At 47.4% G+C, this 20,346-nt stretch overlaps 5 protein-coding genes across 5 annotated transcripts; 3 read left to right on the forward strand and 2 right to left on the reverse strand.

The window, feature by feature from the left end:
* The first annotated feature begins 132 nt into the window (after positions 1 to 132).
* LOC101772198 (FAM10 family protein At4g22670) lies at positions 133 to 4,045 on the forward strand. The gene is made up of 11 exons (XM_004954495.2): positions 133 to 363; positions 440 to 500; positions 860 to 1,030; positions 1,124 to 1,211; positions 1,289 to 1,369; positions 1,481 to 1,545; positions 1,693 to 1,833; positions 2,126 to 2,242; positions 2,332 to 2,556; positions 2,665 to 2,722; positions 3,628 to 4,045. Exons 1-11 carry the CDS (start codon positions 254 to 256, stop codon positions 3,723 to 3,725), a joined length of 1,215 nt encoding a protein of 404 aa, XP_004954552.1. The 5' UTR covers positions 133 to 253; the 3' UTR covers positions 3,726 to 4,045.
* A 614-nt stretch (positions 4,046 to 4,659) lies between these two features.
* LOC101754499 lies at positions 4,660 to 5,966 on the forward strand. The gene has a single exon (XM_004951113.3). It carries the CDS (start codon positions 5,209 to 5,211, stop codon positions 5,842 to 5,844), a length of 636 nt encoding a protein of 211 aa, XP_004951170.1. The 5' UTR covers positions 4,660 to 5,208; the 3' UTR covers positions 5,845 to 5,966.
* A 939-nt stretch (positions 5,967 to 6,905) lies between these two features.
* LOC101754899 (leucoanthocyanidin dioxygenase) lies at positions 6,906 to 10,287 on the forward strand. The gene has a single exon (XM_004951114.2). It carries the CDS (start codon positions 8,870 to 8,872, stop codon positions 10,061 to 10,063), a length of 1,194 nt encoding a protein of 397 aa, XP_004951171.1. The 5' UTR covers positions 6,906 to 8,869; the 3' UTR covers positions 10,064 to 10,287.
* Positions 10,288 to 10,602: 315 nt separating this feature from the next.
* On the reverse strand, positions 10,603 to 12,715 carry LOC101755301. The gene has a single exon (XM_004951115.4). The coding sequence runs from the start codon at positions 12,511 to 12,513 to the stop codon at positions 11,488 to 11,490; it is 1,026 nt and encodes a 341-aa protein (XP_004951172.1). The 5' UTR covers positions 12,514 to 12,715; the 3' UTR covers positions 10,603 to 11,487.
* A 7,190-nt stretch (positions 12,716 to 19,905) lies between these two features.
* On the reverse strand, positions 19,906 to 20,346 carry LOC101772605 (transcriptional regulator SUPERMAN). Its single transcript, XM_004954496.1, has one exon. The coding sequence runs from the start codon at positions 20,344 to 20,346 to the stop codon at positions 19,906 to 19,908; it is 441 nt and encodes a 146-aa protein (XP_004954553.1).

Genomic DNA, 20,346 nt, shown 5'->3' on the forward strand with positions numbered 1-20,346 from the left:
CCCGACCTTCCCCCTCCCTCGCTCGACGGCCCAAGGAAGCCCATGGCCGGCCCACGGACTGCCGAGTCAGTCAGTCACTGAACTGACTGGTGGGCGGGTGAAGAAGGCACTAGAAGAAGAAGAGGTGGGGCAGACGAGCACGAGAAGACGAGCAGTCGAGCAGAGCTGGGCCACCCCTCCCCTCCCCTCCCTCCAAACCCTAGCGAGCGAGCGAAAACCCAATCCAATCCAACAAGGTAGGAGGAGGAAGACGATGGATGCCTCCAAGGCCCGCGAGCTCCGGGAGTTCGTCGAGGCGTGCAAGAAGGACCCTTCCCTCCTCGCCGACCCCAACCTCGCCTTCTTCAGGGATTACCTCGAGAGGTCACCTCCGTTTCCTTCCATCTCTTGTATGCCCCCGCGTCCTTCTCATCTGAGGCTGAGGCCCCCTTTTCTGCAGTTTGGGTGCCAAGATCCCCCCCGCCGCCACCGCCAAGGCCACCTCCTTCGACAAGCCCAAGGTAATAATATTATGGGATCCATCCATCTCTGCGACCTCTATCATCCCCTTCCTATTCCATTCCGATCCTTGTTTTTTTTTCCTTCGAAAAGGAAATATAGATAAAATCTGCAGCCTCTCCTCTTGGTTGAGTTTTTCAATCAAGGTAAAAGTAAAGAATTTTCTTCTTTGCAAAGCAAGTGGTTTTTTTTCTGGATGGCACTTCAAGTGAAATTATTACTAGGGCGCTTAGTGACGTACGAGTTGCTTTTCCCTCTCCATGCCATATGGCTCGTTCATGCCCTTGATTGTCTTGTGCTCCTGGCCCAAGGTCCCATCTTTAGAGTTTGTTGGTTATTAATATGCAATCATGCACTGCAGAAATCTTCCATGGATGACATTGATGATGATGATGACGACGATGATGAAGAAGATCTGGATATGAGGGATGCCACACCTGAGCCAGATGAGCTCGATGAAGAGATTGTTGAGTCTGATCTTGAGCTTGAAGGAGACATTGTACAATCTGACCATGATGACCCACCACAGAAGGTAGCCATTCTCTTGCCACCAACACCTTCTCTTTACCTTTGCTGGATCCTCGGCCACAAACGAGATGTGTTCATTCCGTGTGTGCTGTGGCAGATGGGAGATCCTTCAATTGAGGTGACTGAGGAAAATCGTGATGCCTCTCAAGAAGCAAAAGGCAAGGCTATGGAAGCTATGTCAGAAGGTACTCTTGTCTTGTCTTACCGCCTGAATCATTCTTGATTCTCCAATCTGTATCATTGCTGGGCTTTGCCATCACAGGAAAACTCGACGATGCTATTGAACATCTTACCAATGCAATAGTGCTGAATCCGCTCTCAGCAATCATGTATGGTACTAGAGGTAAGCGGCAGACATTTATGCTCCATACGTATCAAATGTTAGCGCCTATGCTGATGACTTACTCATGTAACAAGTACTAATCCTGTTTGCGGAATTCTTATGTTTATCCAGCATCTGTGTTTATAAAATTGAAGAAACCAGCTGCTGCCATCCGTGATGCAAATGCTGCTCTAGAGGTGATGACCTTATCTCATCTGTGTATTTCAATTTTTTATCTCAAGCAAATGCTATGTAACACATGCTTATTTCAAGAGGCAGAATTAATGCTGTTAAAGATACTGGACATGATGCACCTAACATGCCATTTTATTTGTGCCCCTCAGATTAACCCAGACTCCGCAAAAGGCTATAAAACTCGTGGAATGGCTTACGCCATGCTTGGCAAATGGGAGGAAGCTGCTCGTGACCTGCACACAGCATCTAACATGGATTACGATGAGGAGATCAATGCTGTGCTCAAGAAGGTGATTGTTTCTCTTTTTGGAATATAGTCCATGCTTGGGCCCTCAACTCTTCAGTTTGTGTAATGTTAACCCCAAAACTTTCGAAACTGTTTAGTATGGTAGGTACCAATACCGCTCAATTTTGACCCCTAATCATGTTTCCCTCCAAATTGGCATTTTTTGGCGCCTAGTCCTTGACGTGGCATGAGCCTGACAGTATTGTTAGTTGGGTTGCCAAAAATTGACTTCTTTTGGTAACTAGGTTCTTTATTTACATGGCAAGCTCAGTGTCTTGTTCTTTGTAATTTTGAAGGTGGAACCCAATGCACACAAGATAGTGGAGCATCGCAGGAAGTATGACAGGCTGAGAAAAGAGAGGGAGGAAAAGAGAGCTGAGCGTGATCGGCTTCGTCGACGCGCAGAGGCACAGGTAATTCACACTAAGGCAGGCCTTCATGCATTTACTTCTGAAGGATAGTACTTGCATCTGAACTAATGCCTTGTATATTCCTTAACCAGGCTGCTTATGAAAAGGCCAAGAGGCAGGAGCAATCGTCAAGCCGCTCATCAGGAGGTGCATCTCCCAGAGGCTTTCCTGGAGGGATGCCTGGTGGAGGTTTTCCTGGAGGGATGCCCGGGGGAGGTTTCCCTGGAGGGATGCCTGGGGGTTTCCCTGGAGGTGCCATGCCGGGGGGTTTCCCTGGGGGTGGTCCTGGTAATGTCGATATGAGTAAAATCCTGAATGTAAGTGCTTAACAGCTTGCTGACTTCCTCTCTTATGTTCATTGTTGTTCCAGTTTTGGTCGCACATGAACCTTCTTTGTACAATGATCTGATTTCTTTGTATACCAGGACCCTGACCTGATGGCGGCATTCAGTGACCCAGAGGTCATGGCAGCTCTACAAGATGGTACGTTTCTGGTTTCCCACACAAATCTTGTGATGCTAGTTTGCTGTTCAAGTTTGGCTTCCTAATTGCTGTGGTGTGCAAATAGGATTAGTTGTCTTGGTCAATTCTAGTGCTACAGAGGTCAGCCTAATGTTATCTATACTGATTTTTAGCTATATGGCATCAGAATAGATAGTGTTTGTTAGGGTTATTGGTAGTGCAATCCAATGATGGGTTTGGTTGTGACTTGAGAAGAATTTGTTACCGACGGTCTTCCTCTATTTGTAAACAGTGCTAGTTAGGTTCAGCGACTTGTTCAATCAATAGTAATTCTTGATGGTCTACGGTGGTTTGCACAATCTGAACATTAGGATAATGGCTCCCATTCCAGTGCAAGTAGATGTAGCTAGCGAAGCATGTCCAGATGACATCAAGCTAGCAGTAGTGTGTTAAGGGGGTGTTTGTTTCCTAGGGGCTAAACTTTAGCCCCTGTCACATTGGATGTTTGGATACTAATTAGGAGTATTAAATATAGGCTAATTACAAAACTAATTGCACAGATGGAGGCTAATTCGCGAGACGAATCTATTAAGCCTAATTAATCCATGATTTGACAATGTGCTACAGTAACCATTTGCTAATGATGGATTAATTAGGCTTAATAGATTCATCTTACGAATTAGCCCAGGGCTTCTACAATTAGTTTTATAATTAGCTCATGTTTAGTCCTCCTAATTAGCATCCGAACATTCGATGTGACAAGGGCTAAACTTTAGCCCAAGGATCCAAACACACCCTAAGACATAAGCTGTGACAAGGCACCTGTTTACCTTGGTTATAGAATTCGCAGGCACCTATTTACCTTGGTTATAGAATTCGCATACATGTTCAGTGATTTGACTGGATGCTTTAATCCTCGGTTGCAGTGATGAACAATCCTGCCAACTTCGCCAGGCACCAAGCGAATCCAAAGGTGGGCCCTATCATAGCAAAGATGATGGCCAAGTTCAGTGGGTCCCAGTGAAGGTTTTGTGGGCAGCAAGCAAAGGCTCGTTGGACAGTCAACAGGTGTTCTCTTTTTGTGCATCCAGGGTGCGCTTAGCTTGTGATGAAGAACATGAGTGAATTTTCTTTTTTTTGTGCATCTGGAGGTGCGCTGAGCTTGTGATGAAAAAGAGTAATAGGCTTGGTGGGGGTACTCGCTTGTGATGAAAAACACTAATGGGTTGGGTAGGAATACTCATTCACTTGTGTTGGTGCCTACGACTAGCAAACTTGGAGTAAATGATTCACCGGTGGCAAGACAGTTTGGTTTTGTTCTTCAACCTGTCTCGTTGTCCTGAATTACGAAATGCTTATATGTGCTGGTGCCTTGTGGTTAAGAAGGCGGCTGGTTGTTTGTGTTTGTGTGCGCATGGTGCGTGATTCTGATGCTTGGAACTCTTTGAGAGTTGGTATTAAGCCATTTATTAGGGTTTCTTTAGGCATTGGATAGTGAGAGATGCATGATGCAAAGTCGGCTGGCGAAAAGTGCCTACCCTCACTAATGATGGATCCAGAAAGCTGTTGCCATCCTTTTTCCTTTGGCACAGATGAGGACTCTGAATGCGATGGAGCATAGCTTCAACTGAACTGCCTAGCTATTTGTTCCGAATTGCAAGTAGTTTGAGCATTTTTAGGCTTTGTTATACTTCCTTTGTTCCGAATTATAAGTAGTTTTAGTATTTTTAGGCTTTGTTCTGAATTGTAAGTAGTTTTAGCATTTTTAGGCTTTGTTCCGAATCGTAAGTAGTTTTAGCATTTTTAGGTTCATAATTTTGTTATGCATCTAGATAGATTTATAGTAAAAAAAATTATGAATCGTTGAGCATAGTTTCAACTGAACTGCCTAGCCACTTCCTCTGTTCCTATCCGAATTGTAAGTCATTTTTAGGTTCATAAAGATAGATTTATAGTAAAAAAATATGAATCTAGAAATGATCTGCAATTTGAATGGAGGGAGTAGCAAGCAGCAGTTTCCCGTCCCCATTGAAGAAGAAAGCAGCAAAGAAGTACTACACAGTAGAAAGCAAATTTAATTAGTTGGACAGAAATTTAGTTGATGGATGGATGATCCAAAGGGTAGGGGTATCAATAATACAGGGGGTAGATGCGAAACGGAGTAAAGCGGGTGAATGTTCCGTATGGATTCCACTAGCCTTTTGTGGTTGGAATGCCTCTGTGCTTCGTCCTTTTTCTTTTATCTTTGTCTTGTGGCGTGCATCCCATGCATATTATCCCCAGCTGCTTTCCTTTCCTTTTTGAAAGCAAGATTCGATCTCTTTCCGTATGTGTTAATTGTTAGCTTCTAACAATGTAATCTTTCTTGATTATCGAACTATCCATCATCATCATGACTGATATATACACACATCCATCTCAGTATCTCACTGCCTGCTAGTGCCAGTTCATTTAGCTGCCTTGGTTCACTCATCTGCAGCATAACTGCAATATAGCAAAGGGAATCCATGTCCCTGATCACGGATGATCCTGAGCACTCCCCCAGGGACTGCTCCAGGTTCAGGTCATCCTCGCCCGGGAAGCACCGCCATCGACGACGACGGGCGGCGCTCATCGCCGTGTCGTCGACCGTCGCATCCCTTGTGTCGCTGGCCCTGATCCTGTGGCTCACCCTCCGGCCTTCGGGGCCACGCTTTTCCCTGCTCGCCGCCACGGCCACGGTAGCCGGCAACGCCACCACGGTGGTCGTGGTGGTGGACGCCGCCCTGAGCGCCCACAACCCCAACGCCCACGCCACCGCCCTCTACGACCAGCTGCAGGCGAGTGCGTCCTACGGCGGCGTGGCCCTCGGCGCCGGCGCGCCGCTGCCGCCGCTGGAGCAGCCGGACCAGGGCGACGCGGTGCTGTCGGCCCTGCTCACGTCTGGAGCTGGAGGTCGCCTGCCTGGCGGTGGCGGTGGTCGGGCGCTGCTGAGGATGCGCGTCGAGGGGCGGCTCCGCTGGAAGGTGGCGGCCTGGGTGTCCGCCAGGCATGGGCTCACCGTCGACTGCGTCGCCGCCGTGGTGCCGTCGTCCGCAGGTCAGCTGCAGCAGCAGGGGTCGTCATCATCACCCTCGTCCCAGTGCGCCACCCACGTCCTATGATACGCTGATCGAGTAACTTAATTGTCTTTATTATTATAGTGGACGTACATCACATCATTATTATTACCAATAGTACTCTCTTCCTTCCAAATTGTAGGTGTCCAATTTTTTTGTCGTTTTAACTATACCCATACCTTACTGCGGGAGAAAAATATAAAATTTAAAATAAACTATTCAAATAACGAAGGAGGGAGATTCCGTGACCTGCGGCGGCCGCCGCCAACGGCCGAATCCAACCAAGTCAGCATGGCTGCAGCGGCGCCGGTCCCGGCTCTGTTGGAAGAGCTCGTCGAGGAGATCCTCCTCCGCCTCCCTCCGGCCGAGCCCGATAGCCTCGTCCGCGCCGCCCTGGTGCCGCCTCATGTCCGGTCGCGGCTTCCGCCGCCAATTCCATGAGTTCCACCGCGCGCCCCCCATGCTCAACCTCATCTGCAACTGTGTCAACGAGAATTTCTACAACATCTACCTGGCCCGCTTCGTCCCCACCTACTCCTTCCGTCCACCCCACGCCAACCGCCGCGAGTGGCGCGCGCTCGATGCCCGCCACGGCCGCGTCCTCCTCCGTGTCAGGAGCTGGGGGGCCTCACCACCTCGTCGTCTGGGACCCTGTGACTGACGAGTGGAGCCAGCTGCCCACAGGGCCATTGCTTGCCGACTACTGGAACGCGGCTGTGCTCTGCGTGGCCTGTGGCACTGGCGGCGCCTGTGACCACATCGACTGCCACCGTGGACACTCATGACATTGCGGGTCTACTCGTCAGAGGCTGGAACCTGGAGCGAGCCGACCTCCCCAAGTACCATGTCGATGAACCACCCTCTGCCATTGTTGGGAATGCACTCTACTTCATGATTGACTCAAGCAGGAGAATTCTCAAGTATGATTTGGCCACACGGGAAATCAATGTGCATCTCCAACCTCCTGGGTCCTATAGGACCTGTACCACAATCATGACAGTGGAAGATGGCGGTCTGGGAGTCGCAAGAATGGAAGGGTCCAGACTCTCCCTGTGGTCAATGGAGGCAAGTCCTGATGGAGGCATGGGATGGGCACAAATCAGTCATTGACCTCCCGAAGTTACTCTCTATCGATGCAAACTCCATTTGTTCTGATTTTCTTGGCTTTGCACATGGTGTCGGCGTCATTTTTGTGGGTACAGGTGATGGGCTATTTAGTTTTGATTTAAAGTCTGGCCAGGTGAGGAATGTATGTGAGGCGGCATGCTATTTCAATGGCATCCGTGGCGTTGTTCCCTTTATAAGCTTCCACACTCCAGGTACAGCTTTGCTTGAATTATGATTTGTCAATTTTTAGGACTTGTAATGGTCCTGTTGGTAATATGAAAATGTGAAGGATATTATGATAGTACCTATGTTAAAGATTAGTGGGTTTGTAAAGGTGGGAACGTGGGATGGTTGTAAAACTGTGGTATGTCTGCTACTATACTTTTTGTTGGGGTTATTGGCCATTTTCTACACTGCTAGAAATTCCAAGAAATTTATTCATCCATTACACAGTTCTTTGGAACAAATGAAGGTCTTGACAACTTTGGAGCACAGTAAGTTAGTGATGAAAATAAAAATTTAGTGATAAAAATAAAAAATATCATTAGTTTGAAAAACACAATTGATCTTTTTACCGTAGCAACGCACGGACATTTTGCTAGTAACTATATATTTGTATAAATATTGTTATTGTATAACTCTATGCCGTTTATCTAGCGCTAGATTTTAATTGATCTGACAAAACAATGATATATAAATATTATGTGTTGCACATAACACATAGAAATACCGAGAAAGCTAGGATCTTTTTCAAGATTTAGCAAAGGTCCGGATGGAGCGTAGAAGTCAGGGAGGCGGAGTTGTTTAGGGGCGGTGGCACAAGCTGCAGGTCCGTGGCGGCTGCTGGAGCTTTGTCGTGGTGGCGTCGATTCGGCGGTGGCTGCAGCTTGATTCACATCGACAGTGCTCGATTTGACGGCGACAGCAAAGTCAGCACCTTTCTCCTCTTCTTCAGGTCGCGGCAGCACACAAGCACCATCAAATCCCTCGGCATCCAGCAACCAAATCAGCAACTACTCGCCGCTGCGTTGTGCTCCAGTGCTCGTCGCCTCGTCGGCCTGGTAGTAGGCAACAGAAGCATGGCAGCCCGGCAGTTGAGCGCCTCGTGCAGCAGAGCGGAGGCGTGCTGCTGTCGTCGGCACACCCGTAGTCTGCACCGAGGCGTGCAGTGGCACATCGTCGCCTCGAGGCCGGTGTAGATGGCCTGGCCAGGGCCGGTTCTGGGGCTAGGCCAGAGGGGCGACGGCCGGGGGCCCAAGCCAGGAGGGGGCCCAGGAGTTTTATACACAAATGAAGTAGGTGACTAGCAGGCTAAAGTGAAGTCTAATGATTTAAACATTGGTTCTTAGGACTTGTTCAGTATTTGATGCACAATTTATGTCGCTAGTCACTAGGAAATGATTAGCCACCAACACACATCCTACGCACACAAAATCAGATGACGGAGAGCCTCGAACTACACGGGTGTGAGCTGCTCAGTTTGGAACGGGTGGGAGTATAATGCAATCAATCCATCATCTCCGGCTACCGTATGTATGTACACCTTCAAGTAACTAATCAATCCCATCTCTGCGTGATGGTCGGTCGGCCCAGCTCCATCCAAGGGCACATCATCATTCGTGGGTGCATTTCTGGGCCGGGCCGTCCCAACAGAATGAAGCAGGGCCCAACCCATCGGGTGAGGCTGACACTGCCTCTCCACTTTTCGAAATGGTTGGTTGGTGCTGCAACGTGCAACCGGAATCCACCGTTGCAACCACCAGTCACGGTCAAGACTGTCAGACGAGCAAGTGAGCAAAGCATGCGCTCCAGTTAGCTGCAGCAACTCTGGTCTCTGTCTCTGTGAATTCAATATAAATTCGCTCCTGGTGGTGGTGGCCATCCATCGATCGATCTCAGCAATACCAGCAAGCAACAAAAATCTGAAACAAACCTATATATCAGTCCGTGCGTCTGCTGATCGATGGAGATGGAGCCTTGTTCATCCCCGGTGCCGGTGCCGGCGCCGCCGCAGCAGAAGCAGCTGCCCGCGCGCGTGGAGGCTCTCAGCGGCCTGTCCGCCATCCCGGCCGAGTACGTACGCCCCGCCGACGAGCGAGCCGACCTCGGAGACGCCTTGGAGCTGGCGCGCACCCACGCCGACGACCACACGGCGCCGCGGATCCCCGTCGTCGACATCTCCCCGTTCCTGCTCGCCTGCAGCAAGGACGACGATGCCAAGCAGCAGAATGAGCAGCTGTCGGAGTGCGTGGAGGCCGTTCGCGCCGCCGCCGCCGAGTGGGGCGTGATGCACATCTCCGGCCACGGCATCCCCGGCGAGGTCATGGACCGCCTGCGCGCCGCCGGCGCCGCCTTCTTCGCGCTCCCCATCGAGGCCAAGGAGGCCTACGCCAACGACCCCGCCGCCGGGCGGCTGCAGGGGTACGGCAGCCGGCTGGCCACCAACGCCAGCGGGCAGCGCGAGTGGGAGGACTACCTCTTCCACCTCCTCCACCCCGACGGCCTCGCCGACCACGCCCTCTGGCCCGCGCACCCGCCCGACTACGTCGCCGCCACGCGCGACTTCGGCCGCCGCATCCGCGACCTGGCCTCCGCGCTGCTCGCCGTCCTCTCCGTGGGGCTCCTCGGCCCAGGCCGCGGGGAGGCCCTCGAGAAGGCACTCATCACCCGGGCCGGCGAGCACGAACACGACGACGACCTCCGGCTGCAGCTGAAGATCAACTACTACCCGCGGTGCCCGCAGCCGGAGCTGGCCGTGGGCGTGGAGGCCCACACGGACGTGAGCGCGCTGTCCTTCATCATCCACAACGGCGTGCCGGGGCTGCAGGTGCGCCACGGCGGCCGCTGGGTGACGGCGCGCGACGAGCCGGGCACCATCATCGTGCACGTCGGCGACGCCCTCGAGATCCTCAGCAACGGCCGCTACACCAGCGTGCTGCACCGCGGCCTCGTCAACCGCGACGCCGTGCGCGTCTCCTGGGTCGTCTTCTGCGAGCCGCCACCGGACCTCGTGCTGCTGCGCCCGATGCCGGAGCTCGTCACGCCGGACAACCCCGCCAGGTTCACGCCGCGAACCTTCAAGCAGCACATCGACAGCAAGCTCTTCAAGAAGCACCAGCAGCTTGCAGTTACTGATGATGATGAGCAGACCAACTGAACAAAGTTGATCTCCAAATAAATTATTGATCATATATAGTAGCATATCAGTATATGCATGTTGTACTACTACTGCATCATCCGCCCACGCAAATAAAAAAAATCATATATTTTGTGCGCATGAATACGATGATCGGTCACGTTGTAATGTAGTGCGTTCATGGCCGGCACTCGCACTACACTTGTTTGGTAGCTTTTCTCTGATAAACGAACCTGAATACAGAGATGCTGCAAGAAAGCAGAGGACTGACTCCACTCCAGACGCACAAACTTCATATTTGCATATGACAAACCAACCTTTCCTCAAAAAAAAAAACCCTAATTTATATGAACTTACTTATCCACAATCTGTGCTCACATTCTTACGCTGACAGAACCAAAATGTCGAAATTTCAGAGCTTGCTGAAGAACACATACAAAACAAAGTAGTACTAAAAACTGGGCCATGCCCCCGTGGAATCAGGAAGCTTGGTAAGTCCTGCTGTACTGGTCAATGCAATGAGCTAGAACATTTAAGCAGCTCATACAGTGAAAATGCAAAATGATGTGGTTAAACTCTCATATAATATATATATTCAAATAAGGAAACCAAACTTTCCTGAATATTGAAATACAATGATCCAACCCACAAAACTGAAGCACAGTAGATTGGTGGTGAGCACACATATATAACCCCATAAATTCAGGACCGGCCAATCAAAAAGAGCAAGTCGCAGGCACAAAACAGAAGCAGCAGGCAACAAACAGCGACAGGTTGCAATTCGCAAGAAGATAGCCAGCAGTTACTAGAATCCATACAGATTCGTATGGTCTTTACCTGTATAACATGTCAAGTTCACAGCATGAATCTCAGCTTGAAGACTCCATCGACAGTCAGTTGCAAACAGCCAATGCAAGTATGGAATCAGTTGCTATTAATTGTTCAACTACAGCACAGAGCTACTCCCTCCGTCCCAAATTACTATTCGTTTTTACTCTAGATATATATTATGTCTAGATACATAGCAAAATTTATGTATCTATAAAAGCCCAAAATGAATAGTAATTTGGGATGGAGTACCTCATTAGCCATGCCAGATTGACACGCAGCAAGGGATGAACATGGTCGTGGTACTACCTGAGTCGAGCAATTTATTCTGCCTTCAACATACACAGTACAAAAAGAATGGGGAAATACTACTCCTCCGTTCCAAATTACAATTCGTTTTGACTTCTTTAGATACATAACTTTTTCTATGTATCTAAACATGGTATATATCTAGGTGCATATTAAAATTTATGTATCTAGAAAAGCCAAAACGAATAGTAATTTGGGACGGAGGGAGTACGTATCAGCTTACCATGCTACTAGTTTACAATCTTGAGGTCCTTTATAATTATTAGTTACTGATTCAACTACAAACTGCGTAGCCAAGCTGTAAGATGCTAGTGTCGATGTCTTTGAGCAGCAAAGAAACCAGCAGTAAACCTGCGCTGGTTCTTGTGTGTCACGCTCCTGGTGCTGCTGCTTCTGCTTCTGAAAGGAGTGAAACCGGCATCTGCAATGCTGGTAGGTGAAGAATAGTGAACGCTGCGGCTGCGGCGAAGCCAGTGGAGCCTGTCCTTGAGCCGAGGCCGGCAATGGTGGACATGAGCACGTCCAACAGAATCACCGGGCAGTGATATCTCAGAAGAGTCCAAGCCATTCCCAGCTGAGGACACGGAGCGGCTGCCATTGAGGCGATTGCCTTGGGACTGTGACGAGGACGACCTCGCAATGGCGCCACCGCCGGGGTGGAGGGCGTACCTTGACCTGGAGGACTCGGAGAAGGACCTGCTGAGCAGATGGCCCGCAGGCTTGCCGAGGAGGCCCTTGATTGCCCACAATTGGTTCCACCTGAGGCTCCCCGTCCTCCTCTCGACCATGGCGACGCCATTGCTCCTTGCAGAAGCAGCGGCGTCGTTTGGGTGGTGGGGATTGGCAGCAGCAGCTGCAGCGGATGTGGTGGAGGAGGAGGCGTCGAGGGACTGCCGGGAGGGTAGGCAGGAGGAGTGGTTGGCGTCGCAGCAGGCGATCCATTCGCTGCAGGAGTGAGTCAGGGATCGCTTGCGCTGCAGGAGAGGCGGCGGATCTTGGCCGTCGCCGCCGCCACTGGTGGAGGTGGAGGGCGCGGCGGCGTTGGTGTCCTCCCCTTGGTCCTCTAGCTGGAAGAGGTGGAGGAGCGTGGTCCGCTCCGCCCCTTCCCTCCTCCCCGCTGCGTCCGTGGAGCAGGGAGGCGGCGGCTCCTCCGGGTCCTGGTGGAGGGGAAGGGGAGGAGGAGGAGGAGCGGGAGGCTGGGATGGGGAGGCCACACCAATCAGATTGGTAGCGTGGAGCCTGTCGAGGAGGCAGGCGGAGCAGAAGCCGGTGAAGGGAGGCTCCGACGGGTGCTTGGGGCACCTCCTCCCGGACGCAGCATCGCCATCGCCCATCCGGATGGGGAACGGATTGGGTTCCTGGAGTAGCTCGAATGTGAATTGGAGGCTCGATTCGGAGATCCCAAGCTGCCCGGGGACCAAGCGGCGGGGTTTGACCGGGGAAGCCTAGGGTTTTGACCGCCGATCTGGTCGGGAGAGGCCAGAGGTGGGGTGTGGGGGAACGAACGGCCGCGGCACGAGGAAGAAGACGAAGAGGTAGCCGTTGGGCTGGGTTTGCTCCGCTCCTCCGTTGGATCTCGATACATGGATGGATGTCACGCTGCCATGTGGACCCACAAAGCATGTTTGGAATTCGCAGAAAAACCATTTGCTCTCATGGTTTGCCGCACTTTACTGTCAGCCGATAAGCTATTTGGTTTCGCGGTTTCTAAAAATGCCACGTCCTCTATGTATATTTGAGTTTATGAACGAAACAAAATCTCTCAATACAAAATTTCATTTCACAATTTCATAGGCTAACCATATAGCAATTAATTTGTAAGACATATGATTGAACACAATATGATGAAATGAAATTTTATAGCCCAATGTAAGTTTCAACAGGTTTCATAGTTTTGAAAACAGTACGTACAGAGTTTCATCCTGATAAAACTTCTTCCATCTCTCTCTTCATAACTTTCTTGGAGTCCAACGGTTAGTTGCACCGGATGTTCCAATGCAGGCAAAAACTTCTTCCATTTCACAGTATCCGATGGTATACTTTTTCACTAGCCGTTGGAGCAACAACAGTTTGAGCCCTTGGGACTATTTATACCTCCACCACTTGTCCATTTAGGGTTGCTGGAGTATCTAGGGATGCATTGAAAACCAAGACTCATCAAGAACACATCCATACCACCAAAAGTGCTTAAGTGATCCATCAAAGGCTTAGCACAAGCTTAGGAGAGTGATTAGTGCCAGGATAGGCCTAGAGAGAGTGAGTGGAAGGTGTGTGCCTACCTTGTGATCAAGTTCTAGAGTGAACCACAACTGTATAAGAGGTGTGCTGGCACCTTGGAGCCTTGGTGGCTTGCCGGCAAGTCTTCGACCCTCCAGCTTGGTGTGGAGCGGCGTCTATGACCTTGTGCGGGGGGCGTGGATACCCCTTTCCTTCATGGAGAAGCTCCTTAGTGAAGACAGCATCAAGGTGACCGAGAGAGTTGGTGTGAGCCTTTGTGGCAAATCAAGGAACATCTTGGGAGAGACTTGGTGACCGAGAAGCATTACTCTTGTGTGAGTGTTTCAACAACGTGGATTAGTGGTGGCTTAGTGTCTACCGATACCACAGGATAAATCTCTGTGTCAAGAGTTTGCTTCCCCTCATCCCCTTCTTATGTTTCCGCATTTCATACTTGCAACTTGTGTGCCTTTACTTTCCTAGAGTAGTATCTTGATAGAATTGGTTATAGGTTGCAAAACTTATTTTGGAATGAGGGTTTCACACTAGATCAGCCATAGAATGCACATCTAGATAGCATGATCTAGTTTATGTTTACATGGAAAGTAGTGAAAGTCATAGGTTAAGGTTTTAAGTTGCCTAATTCACCCTCTCCCTCTCTTGGATTACGAGCACTGATTCCTTACAATGGATGAAGTGCAGGATCCTGCTATGTGCTATCCAGCCACAAGGCATAGGTCGCCGATCAAAGAACTGACCCCTAGCACCATGAGAGTTCTGGAGTCGTGTTTCTAGAGCATAAATAGAGCAACAGCTGATGGCGAGCAAGGATCAATAGAAGATGATGCGTGTTGGTATGATCATGTAATGCCATTATACATACACTACTGGAGGATCAACTTCTGATACCGGTCAGTAACCCCTTTAATACTGGGCGCTCGATTGGTATCGTTTGGTCGATACTAAATCCTACACCATTTAGTACCAGCCAGCCCAACCAGCACTAAATGCGTCATTTAGTACCGGTCGGTAACACCAACCGGTATTAAACTACGAGCCACTTCGCGCTGTTGCGGACGGCAGTAACCGGTACAAAAGTTTATTCCTCTTTTTTTATTTACCCTTTCATTTTAATTCGTATTCGTATTCAACAGAGATTTTACTAATAATATTATGTTAATATATCAACCCATTCAAATCCAAGTATCACAAGTATCAACCCATTCAAATCATTAACACTCAATAGTTCGTACATCAATACTTAAGGTCTTAGAGACAACAACTTTAGATCCATAAGAAAAGGGTACGGTAGGAGTACATCCATGCATGCTACATATTTAATAATTCTCTTCGCTTACGTAGATATACCACCTAGCTTAAGCCTCCAATCGTAAAGCCTAGAACTTCTTCAATATAAGCTAGAGCATAAATTAGTGCACTCTCTAGCGCTTCATAAGGATGGTCACATCCACTACCATAAATCTCGAACAATGGAGACGACGTCAACTAAAATGGCCTGTAGAAAGTGGGATCAGCCTAGAGCTTGAAATCTCTAGTGCGTATCGGGTTTCCATTGGCGTAACTATAATTCAACACATCCAAGACTTGAGCCAGAATTGCATGAAAGCTCATTGCTGCCAAGATTTGACCAAAGATATCCTAAAAGAAGAGAATAACATGATGAAATTTGAAAGATGTAACATAATTAAAGATAAAATGATGAGATATGTTCCATACCATGTCATGTTGATTCAGCTGACAAAGCCTCGCAGTAGTCCTAGTCACATTGCTTTCTCTCTCCTCGAGCTCCTTTATTCAAAAATATGAGAAGTCTGGCACAAAGTACCTATGATTCTTAAGCTGTTATGGGCATGCCTCCACGACGGTCCTTTCAAAAGTTACCCTACTTGGTGCTAATTGATCCCATGCAACAATTGAAACCATCAAGATGAGCTGTCCTGGTACTCTCATCCAGTTGGTCTCTGTTTCTCGAACAGGTACCTGAAAAGATATTTTTACTCTTCTAAAATTCCGTGTACCAACTATCTCGGATTGCACTAAAGGAGAAGTACCACCTAGAGCTTCAACAACATCTTTCAGCCATCTATATTGCCGATAAGGTACATTGTATGTAAGTAAATTTAGGAATTATTCATGTGTAGTAAAAAACCAATTACAAGAAGGAAAGAATATTACTATGTTGGGAATTGTTCCTCTGCTTTGATCGCCTTTTGGCAAGTCAATGAAAATATTAGGGAAGTGGATTCCGAGAGGACGAGCCAACGGTGGCTCCTCAAAAATGTAGTGTCCACAGCCGCCGCCACCACGGCGAGAAGAACTTCCACTTGCCATAGTTAGCCCAAACTGTCCAAATAAAATTATGATAAGATACATTGTCATATACGCACATCATATACATTGAAAAAAATAAATCTAGACCATCATTTTCATAGCCATCCACAATTCTATCACAATGCTACATGTGAATATCAATAGGTCCTCTAAGAGATATAGCCTTATGTCGTAATTGTATCAAAAAAATAATTACTTAGCATCCAATACAAACTGGTATCCAATTGAAGAAAAATCATAGCCATTTTAATCCAATACATGTAGCAAAATCATTTAATGCATCACAATCAAAATTATTGAAAAAATAAAACCTAACTGGGGAGGGACTGCGGGGGAAGTGGGGAGGGAGAGGCGCGGCGGTGGCCCGCGGGGGAGGCGGGGAAGGGAGAGGCGCGGCGGTGGGGACGGCGGCTGCGGATGGGCTGGCGGTAGTCGGGGATGGGGCGACGGTGATGGGAACGGGGCTACGGGTGACGGTGACGGAGATGGGGACGGGGAAAGGACAGGGTGGCGGCGACGGCGATGGAGACGGGGACAGGGACAGGACCGGTGCGGCAACAAGCGATGGTGATGGCGATGGCGACAGTGACGGGGATCGGGTGGCAGCTGTGGGCGAGAGCGACGGGGACGGGGCTGACGTGGCGTAGAGGGAGGAACTGCTAATTTTTGGAAACTGCTAAGTGTTTGGAGAAGATGAAGTATTTGTAGGTGGATACTTTAGAACCGGTGCTAGCCTTTGCCCAGTACTAAATTCCTCTATTTAGTACAAGGCAGACTCCCAACTGGTATTAAAGTTGCTAAATGGTAGCATCTGAAATTAGAGATGTTTAGTACTGGTTCCAGCCTTTGCCTGGTACTAAATTCGTCCATTTAGTATCGGGCATGCTTACAACCGGTACTAAAGTTGCCAAATTGGCGGGAGCTGAAACTGTCTACCTTCGGCAGTTTTCTTTCCCACACACACTGTCTTAATTTTAATAAAATATTTCAATCATTACTTGTCACATGTATATATGTATATATATGAAATAGTAGAGATAAAAATTCATCGCAAATATTAACTAGAGTACATTACATATGAAATTCATTGTACATATTAAATCTTACATAATTGAGATTACATATGAAATTCACCGTACATATTAAATCTTACATAAATGAGATACTTAGAACCTAGGATTGTCCACATCGTGACTGTTAATCATCACAACATACAAACTATAATTTATATCGATAATGTCGATTCCTAAGAACCTATCGACGTAATCTAGCGCATATATTAAGTCTTACATAAATGAGATATTTAGAACATAGGATCGTCCACATCATGACCATTAATTTGGAAAATAAAAAGATACACCAATTCTAAAATAATGGTACAACATGAGATCTACGAGTCCACCTACTCTGGTTGAATATCATAAAGGAATCTTGAAATAATTGTCCAAACATCTTTTGAAGCAAGTGCCACATTTTCATAATAGAAGTATGGTGGCCCAATAGCCTGTCCATGCAAAAGACCTGTTTACTGAGCCCATTTTGGCAATCCAAAACTAACCATAAGTCGATGGGTCAAGGTAAGTGAACAAATCTCTGCCTGAATTGGCTATTGGTCACCATACTTCTATTATGAAAATCTTGCTCCAAAAGGTGTTTGGAAAACTATTTCAAGATTCTTTTACGATGTTCAACCAGAGTTTGTGGACTCGAAGTTCTTCTATTCTCTGGTATTGGAGGAGCGGAGGTGTTACATCAATTGCCGGTCCATCTGCACCGTATTACGTGAAAATTGGACATAGAGCTTCATATTAGATAAAGAACTTGATCAATATTAGGTAGGGGAAAGATAGAGTAAATGTGTTTATAGTATTTAGTCCTCACTCTAAAAAAACTCTCAATTATCCTTGTTCTAAAAGATCAACAAGTACTCCATTTGTAACATAAAACTCATTCTAAAAACTCTCCATTCTCCTTGTTCTAAAAGATCCATAAGCTAGTACTCCATTTGCAACATAAAACTTATTCTAAAAAACTCTCCATTCACCTCACTCTAAAAAACTCTCCATTCTCCTCTTTCTAAAAGATCAACAAGTACTCCATTTGTAATGTAATATTTATTTAAAAAACTCTCCATTCTCCTCAGTCTAATAAAGCAACAAGTACTCCATTTGTAACATAAAATTTATTTAAAAAACTCTCCATTCTCCTCACTTTAATAAAGCAACTAAGTACTCCATTTATAACATAAAACTAGCTCATTCGAAAAAAAAAGACTAGAATACATGACCAGAGGAGGAAGAATGAAGTTGCTAACCGGTCTAGCGAAAAAAAACGAAGCTGAGCCAATGGTTGAGCTTGCTCAGGAAGGAAGCTAAGGAAGCAGCTCATTTATATATATAGAGCAAATGGTTGTCATTAGTACCGGTACTAAATGGTTTCATTTAGTACTAGTTGAACCTACGAGCCGGTACTAAATTGCATTCTCACCATTTAGTGCTGGCTGAAGCCACTAGCCGGTACTAAATAGCTTCCTGAGGAATCTAGCTGTCAGCCACACGGTCCACGTGCTGCCATTTAGTACCGGTTGAGGCTCCAAACTGGTACTATAGGGTCTTCGGTGGTACTGTGCGTGACGACCGGTACTAACGCGTTGGACGAATGATCAGTTTTCCTGTAGTGATAGCAGAGATCAATTTTAGTTTGGATTCGACATTGACATTCTGTACCAAATTTCATATAGCATACATTTTGTATTTTTTTTCAGTTGATAGTCACACTTCATATTGCTAGGCAAATACAAAACAACGATTGAACGCTAGTCTAATGCGAACAACCATCGACAAAAAGAATGCAAATCTGCTGCTTCTTTTTTTTTCGCTCTGACTCCTATAGATCTAATACTATCGTCCATGTGGCAAATATATATGTTGATACAATCATACATTATGTTGATACAATCATACATGTTGTTGCATGATGATTGCCATTTATTCGAGATTTTTTAAATTTTGTTATAAATACAAATTGCAAAAACCCATGTGCAAACTAGGTTGTTTTTAAATAATCACATACAAACCACTTTCTTGCCACTGGTAGGTTTTATATAGATGGGCCTTTTTCTTGTGGGGAGGAAGGCTGAGCATTAAAGAGGATGGTGTGCATGCATGTCCGACCCAAACTGTGGATGACAACTCGGAACACGAAGCACTAGCTAAACAATGTGCTTCCATATTTTGATCCCTAACATGTACAATGAATTATCTCAACCTCTAGCAGCTCATTATTTGCGACCGGTTTTACGTACTTGAGCTGCATGGCAAGCTTGTGTGTGTCTATTTCTGTGGACTTGAAAACAACGGCTGACACAGGGGCAATCTTATACCAGAGAGTTCAGCTTTCCTGTACACCTTAACTAATACTCCCTCCATTCCAAATTATAGATTATTTTATCTTTTCTAAGCTTATAGATATTATTATGCATCTAGACATACACTATATCTAAGTGCATAGCAAAAACTATGCACCTAGAAAAACTAAAACGACCTACAATTTGAAAAAGGGGAGTAAGTGATATAGCCAAATTAAGAGTTTTCCTTTTTCAAGAATTTGGTGCGTTATTTGCCATGGAGACCGAACCTGTTCTAGTTTTGTTGCGCTGCTATCGTTATCCTACACGCATGATTCTCCTAGTCGAGCAAGTTAATTTTGGCACAATTGTTCATACATATGGATGGCAAATTTAGTCCGGATGCGTGGTGACTATTTATTATTGTAGATAGAATCAGGTCTGTAGACAAACATAGCAAGCCAAAATCTGCAATTAATAGCATCCCTGATATAATATAATATATATATATATAGTTTTGTACATCAACACAGAGAGAGAGAGAGAGAGATGCATACAGACATACAGTAGTTCAGTACACACGGCATGGCTGCAGCAGCAGAGACGTTCTACTAGCTCCTTGGACTAATAATTAATAACCTTATTAGGCTTGCATTATTGCACATAGCATGCAGGACTAGCTAGAGAGGTGCTAATTAAGTGATTAAGGAGCTAGGAGAATGAAGGAAGGAAACTACTAGCTAATTAAACTAGGATGAACTAACAATGCATATACGCAGCCGATGATGGAATAGCATATAGGAAAGATCGATCAAGAAGAAGAGACGCCGAGCCTAAGCTCAAGGTCGAGACCGCCGTCATCCTCCTCGGGGCCGGCTGGAGCTACTGGAGTAGCACTAGTGGTGGCTGCAGCACTAGTGCTGCCGCAGCTGCACACCACTCCAACCCCCAACTCCAAGCTCACCGCCGCCATTATTGACGATGAGGTGGTGGTGGGGCGATGACGATGGGACTGCGGTGGCGGATAGTTGAGGTTGGGAATCACCGCCGCCGCCGCCCTGCTAGGGGCGGCCGGAGGAGGAGACAAGCCGTGCCTGAGCCTGGCCCTGTCCCTCCTGTGGACGTTCATGTGGCCGCCGAGGGCCTGCGCCGACCTGAACTCCCTCTTGCAGAAGCTGCAGGGGTAGGATCTCGGCGGCCAAGTGAAGCCGCAGGTCCTCCATGGCTGCTGCTGCTTGCTCTCCCTCTCCAT

Source organism: Setaria italica, chromosome I, assembly GCF_000263155.2.
Source record: "Setaria italica strain Yugu1 chromosome I, Setaria_italica_v2.0, whole genome shotgun sequence".
NCBI lineage: Eukaryota > Viridiplantae > Streptophyta > Magnoliopsida > Poales > Poaceae > Setaria > Setaria italica.

Excerpts from the sequence above, each read along its gene's own strand:
- LOC101754499 (XM_004951113.3), top strand. The coding sequence starts at position 5,209 with ATGTCCCTGATCACGGATGATCCTGAGCACTCCCCCAGGGACTGCTCC.
- LOC101754899 (XM_004951114.2), top strand. The coding sequence starts at position 8,870 with ATGGAGATGGAGCCTTGTTCATCCCCGGTGCCGGTGCCGGCGCCGCCG.
- LOC101772198 (XM_004954495.2), top strand. The coding sequence starts at position 254 with ATGGATGCCTCCAAGGCCCGCGAGCTCCGGGAGTTCGTCGAGGCGTGC. Across the intron at positions 364-439 it reads TTCAGGGATTACCTCGAGAG|TTTGGGTGCCAAGATCCCCC; the intron begins GTCACCTCCGTT and ends CCTTTTCTGCAG. Across the intron at positions 1,834-2,125 it reads TCAATGCTGTGCTCAAGAAG|GTGGAACCCAATGCACACAA; the intron begins GTGATTGTTTCT and ends GTAATTTTGAAG.
- LOC101772605 (XM_004954496.1), bottom strand. The coding sequence starts at position 20,346 with ATGGAGAGGGAGAGCAAGCAGCAGCAGCCATGGAGGACCTGCGGCTTC.
- LOC101755301 (XM_004951115.4), bottom strand. The coding sequence starts at position 12,513 with ATGGGCGATGGCGATGCTGCGTCCGGGAGGAGGTGCCCCAAGCACCCG.